Source organism: Ailuropoda melanoleuca, chromosome 6, assembly GCF_002007445.2.
Source record: "Ailuropoda melanoleuca isolate Jingjing chromosome 6, ASM200744v2, whole genome shotgun sequence".
Lineage (NCBI taxonomy): Eukaryota > Metazoa > Chordata > Mammalia > Carnivora > Ursidae > Ailuropoda > Ailuropoda melanoleuca.
In genome coordinates this window covers 80,525,895-80,550,425 of record NC_048223.1, presented here as the reverse complement: position 1 = coordinate 80,550,425, position 24,531 = coordinate 80,525,895, and the positions used below count along the sequence as shown (strand labels likewise).

Here is a 24,531-nt window from a genome sequence, read left to right as displayed (position 1 = left end):
TTGGAGGCAGCAGTCTTAGAATGAGCAGCAATATCCACGCGAACCATCTCAGCCTAGACGCGTCCTCCTCCTCCTCTTCCTCCTCTTCTTCTTCCTCCTCCTCCTCTTCCTCCTCGTCCTCGGTCCACGAGCCCAAGATGGATGCGCTCATCATCCCGGTGACCATGGAGGTGCCGTGCGACAGCCGGGGCCAGCGCATGTGGTGGGCTTTCCTGGCCTCCTCCATGGTGACTTTCTTCGGGGGCCTCTTCATCATCTTGCTCTGGCGGACGCTCAAGTACCTGTGGACCGTTTGCTGCCACTGCGGGGGCAAGACGAAGGTAACGCGCGCCCCGGGCGCCCGCCCCCTGCGCCAGCCCACCTCCTCGCTCCTCACCGCGCCGTGCCTCCCTCCATCCCTGCCTGCCTTCCCCGCGCCGCCCGCCCTTCCCTCTTCTCTCCCCGCGCCCGGTTGCAGCGCGGCGGCGGCGCGCCGGGGCTGAGGAGTTGCCCCCGACCGGTGCGCTCCGGGACGCGGACACCCGGTCCCGTCCCCTTGTTTATGGCGGGGTGGCCGGCAGCTGCGGTGCGGGCCGGGCGGGGGGACGCGCGCCGCTCGGGGGCTGGGGTGCGGGGTAGGGAGAGCGGAGCATGCGGGGCCCGAGGCCGCCGGGGGCCTTCGGGTGCGTGTGCCGCCCGCCTCGCCCGCCGGGGCCGGACTCCTGGTGGTGGGAGAGGGGGAGCACGTCGGCCCGCACTCTAGAAACCTGTTGGGGAGACGAGTTCGCGGAGTCGGACGGCGGGGGAACCCCTTTGGGCAGGGGAGAAAATCTTTTGGACTGGGCAATCCCGGGGGAGGGACCTGGCTAAAGGAAGTGGGGGGGACCTCAGGGACAGCGAGGGAAAGTTGGGGAGATGCATCCCAGTTTGAGAGGCAACCCACGGAGGCTGCCACTTTAGGAATGTGGCGAGGTCGCACATCTGATGTCACCTTCCTCCCCATCCCTTAGATGTTCTCGTGGAACGTACCCCCACCCCAAGTGCTTCACCCTCTTTATTCTCGCCCCCACGCCACCCTCCTTAGGTCCCCGGAAATGCCTCCAGTAGCGGGGAGCTGGAGCAAGGAGGTCCGCCCTAGAGCCTCCGAGGCCGCGGTTTCGCGCGGAGCCTCCCCTCCGGCGCTTTTGAGGTGGCTGGATGTTGGCTTAAGCTATTCCTGGCGCAGAGACGCCCACCAGCACCGAGGCTCACTACACCTTAAGTACGGTTGCTAGGCTGACTGCCTGGTCTGTCGCCGTGTCCCTAGAGATGTCCTCCCCCCCCCCACCTGCACTGGCTGAAGATGAGGGGCTGGGGCAGTTTTTCCACAGACAACTGCAGAATAAAAAAGAAAGAACTGGAAAAAAGAGGGACCGAGCTGCATTGTGTCTGAGTAATCCCCACCCTAGGGGACTTCACAGCGCCAACATTTTCGCAGGGAGGGGAGATCAGAGGGAATAGGGGAACGGTGCAAGGTAGAGGCAGAGCTTGGTCGGGACGGGACGTTCACACCTTTTTCTAGTAGTTAACCCCAGGACCCCTCAAACTTCCACAGGGCTCCGCAACTTGTAGCAGCAGCCTTCTTAGTTGCTATGGGAAGTAGGGAAGCCAGGGGCTGTGGGTGAAGCACAAGGGCGAACCCAGGCTCTCTCTCTTGATCATTAATTATACACCGCGCTGGGTGCTAGGGCTCAGCTGTGCTTTGTGGCAGCACATTTGTGTTTTGGAAAATAATGGTGTGTTGGAAATAAGGGAGAAAAATAAAAGCCATCTCTCTCTTCCTCCTCCTCCCACTTCTCCGGAGGCTTCCAGATGTTGGCCAGCCAGCTTTGGAGTTAACCTCCTTCGCCATAGAGGTTTCTCCTGACGTGTCCAGGTGGGAAACCTCCCTCGTTCCCGAGAAGCAAACAGGTTAAGCAAAGTCGGAACCGTGAGACCCTGAGACCATGCTTCCTTCGTGCCTTAGCCTTCCTCTCAACCACTTGTTCCCAGAGCCTTCTTGATCACACGTTCACTCATCTCCTCCTCCTCCCACAGTCTTCAGTCCTGGAGTTTTGTTTGTCTTTTTCCTTTCCTGAGAGTCCGTGTCTGCCCTTAGGGGAGGGAGAGCTCCTGGTCGTGGGCATCTAAAACGTCCAGAACCACTGAGTGGTTTGGGTGCAGTTTTTAACAGCCTCCTCATCCTTAAGGAATTGGGCATTCTTGATCATAACGAAAACTTTTTCAATGAGTCGAAGTAAGTTGTGTTTTTGTGATCGTGGGGTTTTAAGCCCAGCTTTCAGGTCCCTTTACTGCAGGAGTCCACGGATGTCACTGCAGTCCCTGTGAGGAAGTGCTGATTGGATTGTTCACATAAAGATGACCAAGCATAACTTCTGTCAGTCTTCTCAAGAAAAGAGGTTTTTGTCAACGATCGTTAGAAAAAATGATCCCTATCTATTAGGCTACATTTTGTACTTCTGAGACCGGCTGAGTTGACGTAACTGGAAGTTTCCACAAAAAATCAACCTGGGACAAGAGCTGCTTGCAGTTGCTTAGGAGCTTATGAGTCCAAGGAGGACGAGGTCAGGTCCCTTTTGATACCAATAGAGTATACTTTATTTATTTATTTATTTATTAAAAGATTTTATTTATTTATTTGACGGAGAGAGGGACAGCCAGCGAGAGAGGGAACACAAGCAGGGGGAGTGGGAGAGGAAGAAGCAGGCTCCCAGTGGAGCAGGGAGCCTGATGTGGGGCTTGATCCCAGGACCCTGGGATCACGCCCTGAGCTGAAGGCAGACGCTTAACGATTGAGCCAACCAGGTGCCCCTAGAGTATACTTTAAAACATGCCCGGAATCTGTTAATAACTGCCCCTTGATTTGCTCATTGAACCATGTGTAGCCAGCTCATTACACCCGTTAATAGTAACTTAGGCCTTCTCTGAGCTTTTCTTTCTACCCCTGAGGTCTGTATTTTTAGTGTCGTCATGGTTTTTTGTCCTTCGTTCTTTATACTTTGCAAGTATTTGGTAGTTGTTGAGGGGTCATACGGAAGAATGCATTTGGCCTAAGTTAGGAATAATGGTTATCGTGCTAGGCTTCCCAAGCAAACCGAGGCTGCTTTTGCACAGAATTCTGTCGGCCCTCAATCTGCTTACCCACACTCTCATTCAGTCCCAAGATGGTTTGAACAGGAGCTGGGGTCCCTTGGAGGGCTGGTTTCTAGCATCTGAACTTCCATGGGAGGTAAGTTTCTGCAGGGTGTCCTGACGTCACAAGTATCTGGGCTCTGGGATGGCACCTTCTTTTTTGCTCAAGGGAAGCTGGGAATATGGGTGGGCCTCTATGGGACATCTCATTCTTAGCACCTTTGGCCTCTGAATCTCAAGTGGTGAGCGACTTTACTGTTTTGAAAAGAATGGTATCTGAACTTTTTTTGGGAAATGAGAGAACTAATCACATTTCCCCCTGTTGGGCACTTGGGTGCAATCATCCAGTACTGTGTTCTTTGCTGTACTTTTTCTCATTATTGTTTTTCTCTGTTGAGTTTCATCAGAGCTCTGTGTTCACGAGGCTGTGACGTGTTGAGGTCCAATCCAGTTGCAGACTGTAGTGAACAGTGAGCAGCTCAGGCAGCCTGGATAGGGCTGTGACCTTGAAGAAGTCATTTAACGTCTCTGGGCTCTTTTTCCTTATGTTTAAAACATGGAGATTGAATTCTGTGACTTCTGATGCCCCTTCCTGCTCTGTGATTCAGTGTCAGTGGTTGAAAGGAGTTGAGAAACTACGGGGAAAGTTTCTAGCTCAGAATGTGTTTTGCAATTTTCTGGCAAATTCTTTAGGAATTCAGCCTTGGAGTGCCTCTGTGTCTTTATTCCCGCCTTCTCCTCTTCCAGCACACGGTCTCCTTCTCTTCAGATTAGTCTGGGGAAACTCAGATCAGCTTTCTGAGGGAGCTGTGGCTTGCCGGGGGACCTGAATGTGGCCAGGCAGAGGCTCACGCCTGCTCTGTTTGAGCTGTCCTCCCTGTAGAAGTTTGGGCTTGATCAAGCCTGGTCTGCATGTAATGAATAATTGAGGTATTGTCTCCATGGCTGTGTCTGAGAAAACAACACGTTTTCTCTGTCAGGTTCGTGACTAATATAAATATCAGATCCCGTTATGGCTTGGTAATTACCCAGGGTCTGGCCTGATGCATCCAATCAGGGCTGGAGCTACAGTGCCTCAGAATTCTTGATTCTAGATTGGCCCTGCTGCCTCACCTCGTCTTGGGGATTGCCTGCACTGGACGACCTTCAGATAATTCTCTCTGATCAGATCACTTAGGGTGGCCTTGGAGAAGCTCTCAGGTCCCAGTCACAGGGGAGTTGCAGCTGACCTTCCCTTGAGCAGAGGGTGTTTGCTTCCCATTCCTGGCTCTCTTTATAGAAACGCACACTTTAGTAGAGACTCGGCAGTCAGACCCAAGTGCAAATCCTGGATCTCACGCTTATTAGCAGGGCATCATTGGCTGGCAGCCATATCGAGCCTTGATTTCTTCATCTGTAAAAAGAGTGTAACAATGTTTACTTTGTTGGATGCTTGTGGGGAATAGCAATAATGGGTATATAGCACCCAGCAAATGCCTGGCACTAAGCAGGCTTCCTGTAAATAGCTCCACAAAGTGGTGAGTTTGTTTTCCCCTTGATTCCTTGAACGCTTTTGGCCCCAGAGGGGCACAGACTACAACAAATAGAACTATTTTTTTTTTTAAAAGATTTTATTTATTTATTTGAGAGAGAGAGATAGTGAGAGAGGGAACACAAGCAGGGGGAATGGGAAAGGAAGAAGCAGGCTTCCCACTGAGTAGGGAGCCTGATGTGGGACTTGATCCCAGAACCCTGGGATCATGACCTGAGCTGAAGGCCGACGCTTAACGACAGCCACCCAGGCACCCCTAAATAGAACTTTTTGAGCAAGAAGGAACCTCTAGTCTCTGAAGTCTACTGTCCTTGGGTCCAACAGCCACTTAGGGTCAGACTGAGATTTGGGTTCATGGGTCTTGGCTGTTGCAAGGCTGAAGGATTGGGGCGGGGCAGGCAGGGAAGTCTCTATGTTTTGACGGCTGCTGTTTGGATGGTGGGGACGTCAGTGGACTAGTGTTGACTAGTGTTGACCCCACGTGGCTCCAGGGGTGGTAGACGGAGAGTATGTGAACTGTTTGGTAGGAGGGCAGGGGCCGGCCAGCGTCATACTGTTGAGAAGGGACCATGTCCATCCCTGTTACCCCAGTCCAGAGCTCACAGACTTGTTCCCCCTGCTGATGTCACATTTTCCTGGCCAGGGTTGTCTGTACCAGCACCAGCTTTCCTCAGAGCAGTGTCTCCCAAGGTGTGTTTTGTGGAGCACTTGTTCTTACCTTGTGAAAAACGTTGTGAGTCATGGCACACCTGAGCGCCCCTTGGAGAGTCACATCACAGGCTTGCAGAAGTCCTGTGGTAGAGAGATTGGTTAAACTGCTCTTGGCTGTGCTCCCTTTGAGCAGACTTGCCTAGCTGTCTAGCCTGCTGTGTCGTACCCAACAGTCAGCCTGTGACCCTGTGCAAGGACTTTGCTGCTTTGTGCCTCAGTTTCCTCATCTGCAAATTGGGGGTTGTCATAGAGCACAGCCCTGTGGTGTAGGTACTCTCTCTAGCCCTATTTTATAGACTTTCCTAGGAGGACATGGGTGACCTAAAGCCTTGGGCTGACTCTGTATCCAGGTACACTGGGGACTTATCCAAACACACATCAGGAGGAAAGGAAGAACTGCCCTATCATTCAGTGTGGGGTGGAAAGAATTCCAAGGATAAGGCCAAGTGGGCCCTCTGTTTACCTTGCTACTGTCCTCCTCCCTGGATGGGGACATTCATTGGGTGCCTGGTAGCAGGGAGTAAGTGCTTGCTTTGGGTCCCTCTCTCTGTCTCACCAGGGCAAGAGAAGCGTGCTGTTGAAACAGTCAGGCTGGCCCTGGACTGCAGTGCCAGGACCTCTTGCCCAAGTGGGCAGTGGGGGTGTCCCAGCTCACGGTGGCAGTGGCCTTGCTAACCTGCGAATCACAGCAGCCAACACCATCTTCTTGGGTCTTAGGAGACACGGAGCCCCTGGAGGGCCGCCTCCGTGGCTGGGGTGGAAAGGGCTGTCTGTATTCATGCAGTGAAGTTACCGCTCCTGGGCCCCGCAGGGAATCCTGGCCTTCATGGACAAGTGTCTAGGGGTCAGGCAAGGTCAGGCCTCCTGCAGGTCCTCTGAAATTCCACAGCCTTTCTGTGCACGGCAGGGAGCAGACCGAAACTGCCTCCTTTTTGGAAATGCTTCTTGAGTGGGTGGGATCCTGGCCCTTGGCACACAGGAAGGGAATCTCCGCCTCAGAGGCAGGGGTGTCCTAGCATTCTGGGTAGGAGTCTCAAGGAATGTTGAGTTGGGATATCCTATCTCTGCTTCCAAGGGCTGGAGAGAACATTTGTTGGTCTAGTCCTGGGGCTCCTCACACCTTAATATGCATATGAATCACCTGGGGAGCCATTAAAATGCAGCTTGTGATTCAGAAGGTCCAGGGTCAGGCCTGAGGTTCTGACAAGACAGGGGCGGGTGTGCCTCTGCTGTGCCGACCACACTTTGAGGAGCAAGGATCTGGACCATTCCTCAGCCTCCAGTCAGGCCCTCCCTGAAAGAAAAAAAAGCCTAGTTTTAAATATGGAAATTCCAGCTCTTGAGCAGCGGGGTGGGGCGGGACGAGGAAGGTTCAGCCTTGCCAGGACAGCCAGGTGGAGAAGACAGCTCAGACCCCTCCTGAGCCACTGTGGTTCAGTCTGGGCCCTTCCTGCTACAGCTGACTGTTCGGGTGCCTGCTCCCAGGGAGCCCACAGGCGCTGTTGGCTTGGGGTTGGGTTGTGGCGGCCAGAGCCGTGTTTTGCGGGTGTACAGGGTGTGGTCTGTGTGTTGCCTGCCCATCAACGTGCGGGCTCTCCCTCGCGCCAGTCGGTCACACTGCAAGGGGGGAGGCGTCCCGAAGTCCAGGACGGCAACTCAGCCAAACCACCTTCTTGCAAAATTAAAGGCTCCTGGGGTCGCCAAGGCTGCCCTGTGGTGATGCTCCAGGAAGCCGGCTGCTGGCCACTCCCTCCGGAGCGTTTGAAGTCAGCGGGCAGCAAAACTGCCAGCCTGATTTTCCGCAGGGACCTGGGTGGGCCTTCCCAAATGGAGGGTTCAACTTAAAAGGATTGGACTCAAGACGGATCCTGAGTGTGGGGAGATGGGGGGGGCTTGTGCCGTGCCCCCTCCAGCTGTTCTTCTCAAGGATTCTGGCAGGTGACGTGGGAAGTAGCTCCTTTTGTCACCTTAGCATGGTTGTTTGCGGCTCCCACTCTCAGGGACTTTTTCCTTGAGATGTGCTGTTTCTGTCGTTCCATTGTCGAAGAGAAGCCGGAGGAAACTCTCAGCCAAAAGCATCTTCAGCAGCTGGAATGAAGAAGGGCCTAACACACTGTCCGCACAGGATAGGTCCTCAGATTAACAGTAAGGTTATGATTGTTGTTGTTGATTTTGCTTTTATGGCCGAGTAAGTACATGCTTACGGTGTGCCCCAAACCGAGCTGGTGCTAGGGGAAAAATAAGACCCAGTTGTAACTTTTCTGTGACAGGGTTTAGAGGAAGAAACCAGTATGTTCTCATGGGGTGTGTACACGTCTGGTCTCGGAGTTGCCTGTAAACCCCCCGAGGGCAGGAACTGAGTGCTGTAAACACAAGCACACATATATGTCGGGGAGGCCCTTTCCACGGTGGTTGCCTGGGGCCGGGTGGGAGTGTGGTAGCTGCAGATACATTTTGCTGCTTTTTCTGGGTAATTCGTTAGAAGCTATGGAGAAAGTCTGGGTGAAAGGGAGGGGCTTGATTGGTGACACGATGGTGTTTGAGTCATTCCTGGGTCTCAGTTACTTGTGCCATGCAGGTCTCTTGACCAGGGATAGCGAGGATTTAGTTCATGGTGGGCAGCTGTGGTGAGCTGGGTGAGTCAGGCAGGAGATGGAAGGGAGCCTCACAATAATGGAAGATGGAATTTGCTTTGTTTTTGGCATTATTTGGTGATTGTGTTTGTCTAATTGCCAATCTGGAAATGGAATTGACACTCCAGGTCCAGAATGGATATACTTAACATCCTCATCTCCCTGTAAGATCTCATTACCTGTATGACTAATGCTTCTTTACATGGCCAAATGCAAAATTATTTAAGACATCTCATTCACTTTGTATTCTCCTTGCTGTTTCACTGGCCTCCCTACCTGGTTTTCTGAGGGCCCCAGATCTGGTTTACTCTGGGCATTCCAAAGGTAATTAGCCAAAATGCCTGTATTCCTCTCTTCTTTCCTTCCTGCTGCTCTTCCTTCCTTCCCTTCTTCCATAGTGACTCCTGCCAAGTCTGGGAGCAGAGACTGAAGTTGGCAGGTTAGTGGACAGCAAACAGGGACTTGCTCTCACTAGCTTAGAAGCACATGGCATTACGAAGTCATAGAGGTGGAAGGGAGATTTGGGGCCTGGGTTCTACTTCCTCCCCAGTGCCAGTGCTGGGAGCTCTGTGCCCCGTCATCATAGGGGACGGAGGTGTTTATGATCTTCTGAGGCTACTGTTCCAGAGAGGACAACCCACTTGGGAATGAATGGAAAAATCTTTCTCCTTGCACTCACCCCTCTTTGCTTCTCGTCTCTTTCCACAATACCCAGAACAAATCTTGGTGGATAATAGATTTTATGTTCTAAATTCAGCCCAGGAAGGCCCAGAGTGGGGTGGTGGTTAATGTCAGCAATATTGTTGGGGGGTCAAATGCCCATAATTCTACCCCTCTCAGGCCACTTTCTTTTTCTCTTAATGACTTCCTGGTGTCCTTCAGCTGGGGTCGTAAGGTTTCTCCTTGTCCCAGTCCCCAGAGTTTGGAAAGTGGCCCGTTTTGGCCATTGGTTCTGATCGTTTGCCCTCCAGGATGTGTCTGGTCTTGCTAGAAGCTGTGGTTGGTGGTTCTGGCTGTCCCTGGGCCATCAAGTTACCTCTTTGTCAATGACACATGCACTGCGTTCCAAAGTTTAGCTCCCTTCACAGTTTAGTGTTGGGCTTGGCTGGGGAGCAGATGTGATTCTGGGGCCATGCCAGGAATCCAGATGTAGAGTGTGGATCCTTTGTTAAGACACTTGAGTTGAACTCTGCTTTCTAGGTATCGGCTGTTCCCAAAGGAGAAAGAGCAGAGAGTGATCTGGAGCCTTTTTTTGCACCGTTTAACTAGAGCTGCTCCCTAGGATTGAGTGTTGCTCCTCCCAGCTGCTCCTCTTAACTCTTCTCTGGGCTTCCATATACTACTGTGGCCATTTCTCCTACTCTGCGGACCAGAAAGAAACCAGAAAAGAGAACATGTAAGAGGAGAAGGTGAGGGAGAGTAGGGGCTAGAGGGAGATGTTCACACAATGAAAAATAGAATTTCTCTTCTGGGAGTTAGAGGCTGGGTAAATATATAATTGGATGGATGTTGTTTTTAGTTCCTGTACCTTGGTCTTGAGTGAGTAAGTCATGACAATGAGTGAGTAAGTGACTTCACCCCCAAGGAGTGAAGTGTTATGTAAAGACCAGTAGAAAGGATGATTTCACTCTTGGAAGGTTTTAGCTCTTCCAGTGAGAAGTATTGTCTAGCTAACTGATAAATGGAGCCTGGGTGGCCCGAAGCCCAGATACCGGGAGTCACAGGCTCCTTGGGGATCTTCTTTGTGTCCCTGTTATATAGGAGCAGAATCCTGCCCTTCTTAGGGAGCGGCTCCTACATTAACTTGTTTTCCCTTTATGTGACTTTGGAGTATAGACCCTTTATGGCTTCGGAAGGGAAAAAAGTGGGTGTCCAGTGATAGTCTAGTGGGGAACTCAGAGAAAGGGGTCTCAGGTTATAGGAAGGTTTGGAAGATGGCAGGTTTTATCCAAGTGCTGGGGATTTTCATGACCAATATTAGCTGGCAACGGCTTTATATACATGGTTTTTTTTCTTTGTGCATCTGGGAGCACTTTTCACAAAGTGCTATAAGAAAGTGCTCCCAGGAATTGTTTTAGCTGCCCATGAATTATGGCCATTTCTCCTGTGCATTGTGTCAGCCACAGCTGATCAGGTGTAAGATTCTTGAAGGGTATAGGAATGGTGTTTTAGCTGAACCCACAAGAGAAATCAGTGGTTTGTCTGTCTTAAAAATGGCAACCTTTCCTTAAGCTCATCTGCAACCCTATTTTCCTGATAAGATTTAGGTTTTTTTTTTTTTTAATTGAGGCATCACTGACATACAGTATTACATTAGTTTCAGGCATACAACATAATAATTTGTTATTTATATATTGTGAAATGATCACCACGGTAAGTCTAGTTAATATCTGTCACCATACATAGTTACAGAATTTTTATCTTGTTATGAGGTCTTTTAAGATCTATTCTCTTAACAACTTTCAGATATGCAACACGGTATTATTAATAATAGTTGCCTTGCTACACATTACATCCCCATGATTTATTGATTTTATAATTGCAAGTTTGTATCTTTCTTCAGCTATTTCGTACACCCTGCATTCCCAGCCTTTGGCAACCACTAGTCTGTTCTCTGTATCTTTGAGGTTTTTTTTTTCTTTCTTTTTTTCCCCCCAGATTTCAGATATAAGTCAGATCATATGGTATTTCTCTTTCCCTGTCTGACTTATTTTACTTTACTTAGCATAATGCCCTCAATACCATCCATGTTGTAGCAGATGACAAGATTTCATTCCTTTTTTATGGCTGAATAATACTCCATTGTCTTTCTGTGTGTCTATCTAGATATCTATCACATTTTCTTTATCCATTCCTCTATCAGTGGACACTTAGGTTGTTTCCATATCTTGCGTATTTTAAATAATGCTGTAATAAACAGGAGGGTGCATATCTCTTTTTGAGTTAGTTTTTTGGTTTCTTTGGATCAATGCCCCAAAATGGAATTGCTGCATCATATGATAATTCTATTTTTAATTTTTTGAGGAATCTCCATACTGTTTTCCCCCGAGTGGCTGCACCAGTTTGCATTCTCACCAACAGTGCACACGGGTTCCCTTTTCTCCACAGCCTTGCCATATTATTTCTTGTCTTTTTGATAATAGCCATTCTAACAGGTGTTAGTAGATTTTTAAAAAAATATTTTATTTATTTGGGGAGGAGAGAGAGAGAGAGAGAATGAGCAGGGGGAGAGGCAAAGGAAGAGGGAGAAGCATCGCTGCTGAGTAGGAGCCTTATGTGGGGCTTGATCCCAGGACCCTGAGATCATGACTTGAACAGAAAGCAGTTGCTTAACCAACTGAGCCACCCAGGTGCCCCTCATTGTAGTTTTGATTTGCATTTCCCTTTCCCTGATGATGAGTGATGTTGAGTGTCTTTTCATGTGTCCTTTGGCCATCTGGATATCTTCTTTGGAGAAGTGTCCATTTAGATCTTCTGCACGGTTTTTTAATCAGATTGTTTGCTTTTGTTTCTTTGTTATTGAGTTATATAAATTCTTTATGAATTTTGGATATTAACCCCTTATCAGATATATGATTTGCAAATATTTTCTCCCAATCATCAGGTTTCCTTTTCATTCTATTGATGGTTTCCTTTGTTGTACAAAGGTATTTTTTAGTTTGTTGGAGTTCCACTTGTCTGTTTTTGCTTTTGTTGCCTTTGTTTTTAGTGTCAAAGCCAATACATCATGGCCAAGACTGATGTCAAGGAACTTACCACCTGTGTTTTCTCCTAGGAGTTTTATGGTTTTGGGTCTTACATTCAAGTCCTTCATCCATCCATAAGACTCTTTTTTTAACTTCAGTGTTTTACACTTTTGTCCTCAATCGTAAGTGGACTATGTGTTCATTATAGAAATGTACGCAAGGCGTTAGGGAAAAAAAAAAAAAAGGACACCTCATACCCACTGGGATGGCCACTATTAAAAAAAAAACAAATACCAAAACCAGAAAATAATAAGTGTTGGCTAAGCTGTGAGGATTTTGGAATCCTTGTGCACTGTTGATGGGAATGTAAAATGATGCAGTCACTGTGGAAAAAAGTATGGTGGTTCCTCAAAAAATTAAAAATTGAATTACTGTATGATTCAGCGATTCTGCTTCTGGGTACAAATCCAAAAGAAGATATTTGCACACCCATGTTCATAGTAGCATTATTCATAAGAGCCAAAAGGTGGAAACCACCCAAATGTTCACTGACAGATGAATGAAAAAACAAAATGTACTATATACACTCAATGGAGTATTATTCAGCCATATAAAGACAGGAAGTTCTAACACACTTTACAACGTGGATGAACCTTGAGGATGTTATGCTAAGTGAAATGGGCCAGACATAAAAGGACCAAAGCTGTATGATCCTACTTATATGAAGTACCTACAATAGATCAAATTCATGAAGATAGAAGTGGAATGGTAATTACCAGGGACTCCAGGGAGGAGGAGGGGATGGGGAGTTGTTTAATGTGCACAAAGTGTCAGTTTTGCAAGATGGGGACTTCGGCACAACAATGTGAATATACTTAGTACTCCCGAATGGTGCACTTAAAATGGTTAAGATGGTAAATTCTATTTATGCCTATTTTGCCACAATAAAAAAAAAGGGGGGGGAATTCCTTCAAATCCTACCTCCTGGAGATGAACCCCCATTATCTTTGGGCTCATTTTCTTCCCACATTCTTCACTGTGGTGCTCATGTTTGTCCTTGGGGCAGCTAGTGATTTTCCTCTAAGGGTTGGTAAATGGCAGTCCCAGGAGAAGTACCCAGCCCGGCCTTGTTTGATTTAGGTGGTGTCCACACTGAGAGCAGACGGAACAACCCTGCTTCTGCCTGAGGAGTCTGGTTTAATGGTGTCTCTTCTTAGACTGAAGTTAGAGGCTGCTGGAATTTTGTTTTTTGACATAGGACTGGCTCTGGTGTCTTAGGCAAGTCATTGTCGCTGGGCCTCAGTTTGCTTATACGTCCCATGTTCCCTGATTCAGTGATTTCAGTATATAGCCATTTCTTCAATCAGATTCTGAAGTTATCATCTGTACCCGATGAAGAACCCGAGAGCAAATCATTCAAGGCAAACGGGCTGCCTCTGATTCTGTTATAAATCACAAGAGTGAAGTCTGACTGATGTGTCCCCGAAACGTCCGTACTGGCTTTGATGCGGTGGCATATTTAAGAATTACAATCTAAGGACATAGACCCTTTTGGAAATACCCTCAAACTTGTCATTAAAAATAAAAAAAAGCCTCCGAAGTCGGTTTTTGGGACTCTGCTATTACTTCTTAGGAAATAGCCACATCACTGTTGAGGTTTTAGTTTTAATTTGGTGTGGAGGCAAGGTTGAAGACGTCTTGGATTATAGACTGTAAGTGGTGCGCGCTGTGACAGGCTGGCTTTGTGGAGGTTGGGCATAAAAAGAAACCTCTCATTAAAGAGAAGGTCATGCCAATCAACCTACTTTGAGGCTTTTCCTTGACTTGTCCCAGAAGGCAACCCTGGAGTGAGAATGCCCTTCTTGGCTCTGTTCCATGGACCATTCCAGCCTCCAGAAGCCAGGATGGGATGATCAGAGGTTCTGTGGCAAAGGAGCGAGCGAGTATCTGAAGGAATGATCCCCACACACTCAATAACTTCTGAAATAACATCCCCCACCCCCAAACTGTAAGCTGCTAGTACATCAGAACGGAATGGATAGTTGTAGGTTACGTAATAGCAATTAGATCATGCAACCGGGGGCCACGTATTACACTTTAACTTGTCACAGACATGTTACACTAGCACTTCACAGATCTGCAGGGTACCCGGTAGCTTTTGGGTATTACTGAGCGAATTGGTGATTGTGTAGGACTTGACGAAGCCCGGACAAAAATACTTCTTTAGATTTTTCTGTAGTGTCGCCATGCTCGTATTAGGGGGTGCAGACATCCTGCAAGTATTTCTTACAAAAATAAACTAAAAATTGAGACGATAGTTATTGTATCTGCTGTACTGAAAGGTTGATTTATAGCCACGAACCAGAGATGACAGAGATTTTTAAAACTCTGGGTACCTTTTCATTTTCTGGTGACAGGCAGTGCAAATGCTATATTTTTAATTGGTCCCTTCTTTAAGTCAGGAGCTGAAATGTTATCATGCAAATCTCTCCTGAGTTGCATGGAAACTAATAAAATCACAAAGGTTTCTATTTGTACTCTATGAACACAGACTGTAATGAAGCTGAAACAGTGATCTCCAGGGGATGATGCTATTTAAATGTGAGGCAGGGCTTTCAAAGGATTCTCATGGTGAAAAGAGAAACCAGCAAGTGAGCGGTCTGTTCTTTCCTCCCTACCTCTCAGGCGCCTGTTCACCTACGCTCCTCTGTACTTCCTGACCTCAGGAAGAATTAATTTAAAACAAAGACCTCTAATCTCTAATACATCCTGTCTGTCACCTGTTGTAGCAAACAGCAGTCATCTCTCAGACAGTCTCTCTTGGCCATTTGCTCCTCCTCCTCAGGCATGGCATGGATCCCTACACTTACTGGTGCTTTTGTTTTGGTAAGTCTTCGTGAACTTGGGTAACTGACTTCTTACGGAAAAAGTAAACTAGTAACAAACTTTTTTTTTTTTTTTTTGGAGTCGTTACTATGCATCAAGTACAGTTTTAAGCTCCTTATGTTTATTGTGTTATCTAACCTTCAAAACAGTCCTATGGAGTAACCATGTTTACAGTCCCCATTTTATAGATCAGACCACTGAGGCACATAGAATATCTATATCTATATATCTATATAAATTTTTGGATAACAGACTTTGAGTGCTTACTATGTGTCTGGTGATTTCTAAGCTCTTTGCATGTATTATCTTACTTAATCCTCACAGCAACCCAGCGAAATAGGCGGTATTACCATCACTTTTCAGATTAGGAAACTGAGACCTGGAGAGGTAGAGTAACTTGCCCAGGGTCACACACGTGAGGGGCAGAGCCAGGTTTGAGTCCAGGCAGGTGGACAGTGGAGCCCGTGCATCTCACCCTTGCCCTGTACACCTATAGGTTTACCTCTGGTATGGTAGGTTGGCTCTGCTCAGCTCATCTGTGCCACAGAGTGAGGGAAAACAGAAAGGTATAGATAGGACTGAAAAGAAGAGCTGGTGTGTGGAGACTCATGCACCATCCCTCAATGAGGTGTGAGATCCCTTAGGTAAATTCAGAGAATTCTGTACTATGAGGATAGAAATGAACCTTGAAGGTTATCTGGTCCTTTTAATCTCTCTAAGTCTTGCTTTTCCTGTCTGGAACATGGGATCATCACCTTTTGTCTACCTGATTGGCAGGTGTGCTGTGTGCAGTTGTACAGCTTGCTCACTGCACAACTCTAGGGCTGCTATGAGATTCATATCAGGTAATACATAATTAGATGTTATGAACTGTGGCACATGTGCCATATCTGTTGAGGGGTATTTGGAGGCACAGAATAAATATGGGGCATTTTTCTGAGTATCAGTCTTCCTTGTGGTTTTGAATAAAAGCACTATTTTTGATATTAACGCATGCACAGGAGATATTAGGAGTAGGGTGCAGAATTCAAGCACATTTTTAAAAACTTGAGGCATGTATGGTATGTGTGTATTTGTGCATACACCTGCAGGAGAGCATGAGGAGTGAAAAGTTTGACACCCACCAGTAAGCCTTGTCATTAAACTGTGAATGTGAGCATCCTGATGTGGCGTGATGCCTTATTATTCCCACATGCTATTTGCTCATATCTGAAGCTCTGAAACTGTGTTATTAAAAGAATGGGAATTCTATGAAAAGCATATAACTATATTTGAATTCCCCAATCTGTTATAAGTAAAGTACATTTCAGATGTCGGTGGGGCAGAGAATTTAATCTGTGCACTCAGAAGAAGGTAGTGCTAACTCATTCAGTGGTTATGAATCTTCCCTTGCCTTAGAAAGATCGATTCCTTGCCACTCTCCAACTCCAGAGCCTGGAAACACATTATTGTATCACAGTATGGATTTCTTTCTAGACCATTGGGTATTGTGGCCTTGCGCCTGCCAGACCCCATGTGCGGAATATTTGGAAGCAGGAGACGAAGCGGTCAGTCTGTGAGCCTTTATTAGCATGGCCGTCCTTTTCCCAGGGATACGGAGTTGTGTAAGGCATTGTTTCCTCCTGGACAATGCCAGTAGCCACACTGCCTGTTTCCAGAGGGCACCATTCACATCATAGTATGACCGATGCCACTGGAATTGTGCACTGTACACCCCACACGTCCACACAGGTGGCTTTTCTAAGTGTCTAGCTGGGTTGTATACACTTACATGAGAAATTAAAAACAGTGCAAGGCCCTTAATTCTTAATGGCCAAACAAGTAAGGGAAACATCAAGAACTTGAGGTCCAGAAAAGGTGGAGAACACTGAGTATTGGTCTGAGAGGGGGTGGCCAGACAGACAATCCTGGGGATGTGGGGGTGTGAAGATGGACCCAGCCTTCCCATCCCTCCGCCCAGCTCCAGGACAGGCTGTTTCCATGACTTCTGACGATGGTGCCGTTCCTGACGTCCTGTAGGAGGGCTTCCAGGCCCCCACACTTGTTCTCAGCAGGAGCCTTGAAGAAGAGCGAGAGCTTGAGGGCCAGCCTGTGTGTGCCCCTAGGGCCCATGCATGAGGAATAACAGGATCCAGAGGATTTGGAAAAGGCCTCTCCGTTGCCGGCTGTGCTATTTTTAGCTCCCTCCCACGGCCCCTGCTGTCCCCAGGTGTTTGTCAGGAGAGCATCCTGCACCTATATGGAAAATGGCATTCGGAGCCCAGGCATGCCCTGTAGGCCACGGCAGTCCCACTACCGGGCCCGGCAGCCAGGCCGGATCTCTGGGGCTGGCAGGCTGCTTTGAGGGTGGTTGCATAACTGGCCTTTCTGCTGGTCGTGGTGCCTGCTGGTTCTGGGTGAGGAGGTCGAGCCAGAGTAAACAGGTCTATACTCCATGGCCCCTCCCTAAGCCCTGGTGCACTGGACAGGCTCTTGGGCCCAGGGATGAGCTGGCAGAGTCAGGAGCCGCTTTGGCTCTGTTGCTGCCTGACCATTGCTGCAGAGTGCCCAGGGCTGGGTGACATGCCTGTACTGGGAAATGTGCAGATGGCCTGGCCTGGCCCATGGGTGGTCCAGGTGTGGTCGATGGCCAGCCGGGGGTGACCTCAGGGATGGCTCACTTCTTCCCTTTGCCTCCCCCATCCTTGAGACTTGGCTCACTTGCTGGGAGTGTCACCTTCCTGGGAAGCCTTCTGCACGGCCTGGGCCAGGCCTTGCTCTGTCCTCTGACACTCCCCACTGTGTGTCCTCCCCACCCTGGGTGAGCATCGTGTTTCTGCTGCCCCTTGTGGACAGGGCTGGTAGTTCTCCTTTTCTGACCCTGCGTCCTCCTGGTGGTCCTGGAGCGTAGGTGGTGTGAGTCGGCCAGTCAATAATGGTGGGGTGGCTAGTCTTCCAAGAAGGCCCTTGACAAACCAAGCCTTCTGGTATTCATGGTCTTGGGCATTTCCCTGCTTGGAATCCAGCCTGTGACTTGCTCATCACCAGTAGAATGAGGTGGGAATGATCCTGGGACTTCTGAGACTAGGTCTAGCAGCTTCTCTCTCGATCTCCTGGAACACTGGCTTTTGAGAAACCAACCATCATGTATAAGACGTCTGATTGTCCTGAGACCACCATGCTGTGAGAAGTCCAGGCCACGGGGACAGGCTTCGTGGCCTGAGGTGCCACATGGAGATGGGGGTAGGGAGAGAGACTCTCCAGAGAGCACCAAGGCACCAGATGTGGTGGGAAGAATCCATCTGGGAAATGGCTTCTCCAACCCCAGCCTACACAATCAAAGGTGATCCTGCTAGCTCATCCCTTCCTGAATTCCTGACTTAGAAATGATGAACAAAAGAAAATGATTGTTTTAGACCTTTGAGGCGATTTGTCATGTGGCAGTAGATGACTAGAACAAATAGCTGTCATGTCGGGTGGTCCTTCTACCAGACCCGGCTCCTAGCCCCTTCTCTGGGTTCCTCTTAGCCTCTCTTCCCCAACCCTCTGGAGCCAGCCATGTAGGACTTCCTTCATGGCACAGATGATCCTCGCTCTGCCTGGAATTCTCTTTCCTTGTCCTTTCCCTCCCATTCCACTGAGCTGACTCCTGTTTATCCATTGATGTGCCAGTGAGTATTTAATCTCTAGGAAGGAAGCCCCTGTTTGCAGCATTTGCCAATTCGTATGGTGTACATATGCCCACCGTGGCTGGTTTCAAGATCCCAGCATGGTGTCACAGAACACGGAGGCAGGTGCTGTTACCACATTTTGTAGATGTGGAAACTGAAGCTCAGAGAGTTTTACTTTCCTAAGGAAGTCATGGGTAGACATGGATTCTAGTCTGCACGGCCTCAAAGACCCTGCCCTTTCCAGGGCACTACACTGTTCTCATGAAGAACCTGTCACTGACCGTGAGCACAGGTGTTATTGCTGCTGGGCTGTGTCATTTCTTCTAGGCTGGCGATCCTTCCACTACTTTTCTTGAGTTGCTGCTGCTTGCTCTTCCTCATGCTTGCCATGCCTAAGTAGTCACAGCTGCTGATTTCTCTCCACAACCATATTATGGTTATCTAGACTCTGTGGTTCATGCAGTGGTCATGGAAACAGTGAGCCAATAGGGACTTGTGAGTCCATCTGGAGACATGATTAATTGCATGTATTCGTCAGGCTAGGCCAGCTACTGTAACAAGCAACCCACCATGTCAATGACTTAATACAGTGGAAGTCTATGTATTGCTCTTATAAAGTGCCATTAATGGTGTGTGTGGGGTGGGATGGGCTGGGGATGGGACTTGTTCCATGCAGTTGTACGGGGACCTTGGCTCCTTCTACCTGTGGGTGGACTGGCCATCTTCCAAGGGCTCTGACAGTCTCTGCTGAATCCTTGGCATCCATCTGACAGATGGGGAGTGAGAAATAAGGATCATGAGGGGTGGCTTTGTGGGAGCAGTCCTGGAAGCCATTCACAGCACTTCTGCCCACCTAGTCCATTGACCAGAACTTAGTCACGTGGTACCTTAACTGCAAGGGGGAATGAGCAGGGCACCCAGGAGGAGTAGGAGATGGATTTGGAGAATTCCCAGACTGCAGAGGGGCTCCAGAGTGGCCGTGCTGGGGGAAAACTGGGGAGAGGGCTTCTTCCGTCCGTAGCTGGCTCTGCCACAATTACTATGACTAGCTAATACCACTGGGTGTTTACTGGGCGCTGCTAGGTATCACCAACGGTGTTAAGCACTCCACGTGCTTCATGTCACTTAATCCTCTCAAAAAACCCATGCTGTAGGAACTATGACCCTTACCCCCATTTTATAGATGCGCAAACACTGAACCTTGGAGTGGTTATGGCACTTGGCCCAGGGGTATCAGTTCATAAGTGGCAGGGCTCCATTCCAACCCAGAGTTTTCTGGCTCCAGAAAGCCTTTCGTCACTGCCTTCAACTCACAAGCTACTCTCCTTGTTAAACACTAGAGCAGAGGGAGCAAGGGGCTGAATTTCCCCATCTCTCCATATTCCAAAGAGTACAAAGAGATCAGAGGCGTCTTGGCTGTCACCAGATGGGGTTGGCCCTTATTCTCCACCATGGGAAGGGGGTGCATTGACAGCCATTGCCCTGTGCTCTGCCTTGTGACTGCCCCTCGGCTGTCTTCCACTTTGAATATTACTTTGAGTGGTTCTTTGCCTGGACCATGAAGGGTATGACAGGGATGGAGGCAGAGGCTGTATCCCAGGTCCCTCATCTTCCTCCCTGTAGTGAAGTGCTTATCCCTTGGAAATGTCACTTCACTTTACCCCATTCCACCCACTACAGATCTCATGTTTTTTTGTTTTTTTTTTTATTAAAGATTTTATTTATTTATTCGACAGAGATAGAGACAGCCAGCGAGAGAGGGAACACAAGCAGGGGGAGTGGGAGAGGAAGAAGCAGGCTCATAGCAGAAGAGCCTGATGTGGGGCGATCCCGTAACGCCGGGATCACGCCCTGAGCCGAAGGCAGACGCTTAACCGCTGTGCCACCCAGGCGCCCCCAGATCTCATGTTTAAGTGGAGTGAGTTCGAGAGTTCATTGCTGAGACCAGGGGGAACAAACGTGAGTAATAATGAGAGTATAACATGGTTGCTTTTCTAAAACCCGGCAGACCCGAACCACACGTCCAAATCAGCATCTCTCATCCCACTTAGTTCAGTGTCGTTGTCGAGAGCATGCCCTCTGGAGCCAGACGGCCTGGCCTCACGTCGTAGTTCTGCCCTTGGTGACTTTTAGACCTTTGGCAAGTTGCTTAATCTGTCTGTGCCTCAGCTTACTCACCTGGAAAGTGGGATTAATAATAGCACCCACTTCATGGATTTGTTGAGAGGATATAATATGTGTTCATTGCTTACAGTAGCACCTGATACATAACAAATGCTGTGTCAGTGTTGATTACGATTGTTATTTCACTTTGGTCCCCTTTGGGGACTGACTCTTTTCCTAAGACGGACTATGACAGTAGCTTAGGCGGTCACTCTGTCTTCCCTAACTCTCTACTCTAGTTTACCCAGTTTCCAGAGGGACGGCTGGCATGTCTGTCCCCCTGCTGGAATGTAGCATTCCTGAAGTCTGGGACTGTGTGTCCATGTTTGCATCCATAGTGTTTGGGGCACTTGAGGTCCTCTGCAAAAGTTGCCTGAAATATTGTCCCCATGTTGAGAACTCCAAGACCAAAAACTTTTCATGTTTATCTCTGTTTCCTTAGCAACCTATAACAGTGTCCAGCATCACAAGATGCTTTTTGAATAAATGCAAGAACGAAAGAAGAAATGGTTTCATTCTTACTTGGAAAATGAGGGTCTGTCTTTGGGAACAGGCTTGTTGATAGCATCAGTGCATTCTTTTGGATGTTGCTGGGGTGACATTCCTCGGCATTTGAAAGCCCATGTGATTTCAGGAAACTGAGGTAGTTTACAGGCAAGTATAAAGACTTAAGAGCAGAAGCCAGTGTGAGCAAAGTATTTCTGGTCCCCCAAATCTGTAATTACAATGTATTGGATTGAAAGTTCTGGGTGACATGTAAATGACCTCTGTAGGCTATTTCCAAAGAAAAGTTCCCCACGTGCTTTTGAGTTCTGGCAGCATTGGAGTGGATGTGTAAACCGCCCCCCCCACCGCCCCGCTCCCCACCACGGAGGGGCAGAGTACTCATTTCGAACGTTAACTTTGGTCTCTTAAGTTCAAGCTTGTGAACTTCATAGCCCAGCCTTGGAGTAGGGACAAAGGCAGGCTTGAATCCCAGCCTCACTTTGAACTAGTTCGGTGGCTTTGGACCATTTACTAACCGTGCCAAGCTCGCTTTCTTCATCGGTAAAATATGAATACTAAAATATCTGCCACAGAGAGTTTCCGTGCGGGTGAAGTGAGGTGAACGTTAGGAGTGCCCAGCACCTCTTAGGTGCTCCGGAGAGGGCTTCCGTCTCTAGAAGTTATTTTAGGCCCCTCTCCTCCGTCAAGAGCCACAGTGAGGATGCTGCTGAGGTAGGAGGAGGGGGTCACTTGAGGGAGCACGGTCACCAGGGGAGACCAACGTGGGTCCATGGGGATTGGTGATTTTTCCTTTGGATATCACAGATGATGACAGAGCTTAGGGTAAAAGAAGGGTGGAGTCAGAAATACCCCCTTCCCTCTACTTCCACATCACCCCCACCCCACCCACGGTAGGAAGGAGGGGGGAGGGAGGGAGGGAGGGGAGGGAGAGGAAGAATCTTGGAGGATAAGAGACCTCACTTGAAAAGGGTCACTTTTGGTGGGGGGGCTCAGTTTGCTCCCCCAGAAAATGAAGGTCGGAAGAGGTGATTCTCAGGGTCCCTTGTCCAACGATCCCCTGTGTTTTTGTAAGAATTTTGATTTTGCTCTTAAATGTTCTGCTCTGCACCCCCCACCTTCCACATCCTCAGGCAGATGGAGACTAGAGCAGAGGGGACAAATGGGACGGGAATTGAGGGAGGACCTAGAAAGTGCTTTTCCAGAAGACCGAGGTCTATGTAGAGGCTTTGAGTCGGGTGGGCCCATCTGTCTTCTGTCCTGGGCGGTCTTCCTGTCCTATGAATGCCTGCAGGGTTCTAGGGAGCTGTAAATAGATCAGGGGACCTTTTGGGCTGGAAAGGCCAAGAGGAGGGCCTTCTTGAGCCTCTGCCTCCTCGCCTGGGTAGGCTTATTCCTACCTGACAGGTTCTCCCATTCAGGAATATGTGCTCCCCTGACACACTGAGGCACGTGAGGTGCCTCTTTTAAGGTTGACATAACATCTGGTATTTGGCCTCAGACTTTTTCCTCTACTGGGGATTATGTGTTCTGAGACACCAAAAACATCTTTCTGTACACTGAACTTCTCCAGGAAAACTCCTGGATCATCTTTCTTTCCCACCTCCCCCCTCCCCTCCATCTCAAGTTTATTCTGCCACAATCACTCAGTTAAGCAAACATTTTCATTATCAGTAAGTTGTCCCATACCGGGCCAGGCTATGAAGAGGATTAATCATGGTGGGGCTTTCTTAGGAGAGCCCCAGTTGAGTTGGGATTGAGCGAGGGACAGACATGGGTGCTCTTTCCTGTTTTCCCGGTGACGTGGAGAGGTGTAGGATTTGAGGCACAAGGATCCGGGCTTAGCTCTCACCTTTCCTGCTGATGGGCCATGTCGTCTTGGGCAAGGGGTCTACCCTCCCCAAGCCTCTGCCTCCCTTGCCTGTAAGATGCAAACCACAGAGAAAGTTCTACCTAGCACATGAGAGATGCTCAGTACATGGTGGCCGCCATTTCCATTATGGAGCAGGTGGCCTGACGCTGTTTAGCAGGAGTAGATCTATCCAAGCCTGCCGTCGAGCCCTCCCCTTAGACGGAGTACTGTGTCAGGTGGAGGGTGGAGTCGCCCTGGAGGGTTCCGCGTGGCTTCACTTGCCTAGCTCTCTGGCAAGACTGTAAGCTCCTAACAATGGATCCTTCAGGAGTGGGCACACTGTGGGCTTCGTGGTATTTCCTCTGTGTCCCCAGAACCAACTGTGATGCGTGATGCGTGACGCGTGACGCAAGGTGGCCACTTGGTAGACATTGGTGAGTGAAAGAACAAATGGGCGTGAGCAAACTCTTGCTGATGAATTGACTAGTATTCCACACTGGTTAGAATTATATTTTGGGCACTGAATCTCTTTCTTGTCTATGGCTTCTTGAGTACTGAGGGTATTTATCTCTGGAAGCCGAGATTGAGCCTTTTGGGCCTCCCTCACCAGGCTCGGAGGAGACAGGACTCCTGGCTAGCCCCGGGCAGGGCCAGGGTGTAGATGCCTGCGAAGGTAGCCTCTCCCTACTCTGTTTACCGGTGGCTTGGCCAGGTTCCCCAGAAGGCCGGATATTTTGTATGCTCTCTTTGTAAAAGTGTTGGACAGCAGCTTCCCACCTGCAGACAGTCTTTGCCTGTGTTTGATAAAATGACAGATTCGTGCTTTTCTTCTCCCCCTGCCCGTCTCTTTCTTTCCTTCCCTGTGTGAAGGGGCCTCTGTTGGGCCAGCAGCCACCAGCCATCGTGAGAGGAGCCAAGTCCCTCATCGTACCGCGTGGAACCGAATTGTGGCAAATTGGGCGGGGGAGGCGATTTTAGCTCAAATGCAAACATCCTGTCAAGGAACAGAACGATGATAGTTTTTGCTGCACATGGGAAAGAACAACACAGAAGTGAATCTTGGCGTCTGTTTACTGCTACTGAACCCCTCGGTGCGTGCTTGCATTGCTGCGTGAGCCGGCTTGTAGCCTGGACCGCCTTCTCTAAGGAAGGCCCCTTGGTAGCCAAACTCAGTTGGCCCAGATGTCTTCCTGGGCTTCTTGCTTTGCTTGTTGCCCCCATTGGGTCTGACTTCAGACAAAAGCATTGTTTTGGAACCAGGTAGCTTTGAGTTCTTTAACCAGGCACAGAGTGTGTTGGAAAGAGGCACAGAGCACCCAGGGGTGGAACTGGTCAGTTCCAGTCAAGCAGAGTTTATTAGGTTTCTGGAAGTTTTAAACCTTGTACTGTGAAGGGGGGAGGTTAGAGCAGGGGAGCTGCCATTTACGAGAGCTTACAATGCGTCCTATTCTGAGCTGGCCACTTTGCCTCGTGGCTGGTAAAATTCTCACAACCCCGAAAGGCAGATGTTGTTCGGGAGGAGAGACTCAGAGAGGTTAAGTAATTGCCCCGGGATCACATAGGCATCCCAGGAGGTGGAAGACAGAGACCTTGAGCACTTACAGTCCTATTGTATGGGCAAAAGTTCCAAATTGTCATTTATTCCTGCAACAAACAATTATTGGGCACCCACTGTATACATCAGCACAGGGCAGGGGATCCAGAAATAAGTCAGCCTCAGCCTTGTCTTCCTGGGAAGGTCTCAAGGGGACCCTTTACCTTCATT

The 24,531-nt window shown here is 48.9% G+C and overlaps 1 protein-coding gene across 25 annotated transcripts in view; it reads left to right on the top strand.

Annotated features, from left to right (window-relative positions):
- Positions 1-24,531, top strand: part of KCNMA1 (potassium calcium-activated channel subfamily M alpha 1) — a 712,564-nt gene that overhangs the window by 2,505 nt on the left and 685,528 nt on the right. For 20 of the 25 annotated variants that reach the window (XM_034662731.1, XM_034662737.1, XM_034662736.1 and 17 more), the window contains exon 2: positions 7-320. In XM_034662731.1, coding sequence (XP_034518622.1) covers positions 21-320 — 300 coding nt within the window. In that variant the 5' untranslated portion in view covers positions 7-20. Of the gene's footprint in view, positions 1-6; positions 321-24,531 lie in introns of those variants that run through there. The other 5 variants (XM_034662755.1, XM_034662752.1, XM_019798733.2 and 2 more) reach the window with 1 other exon arrangement.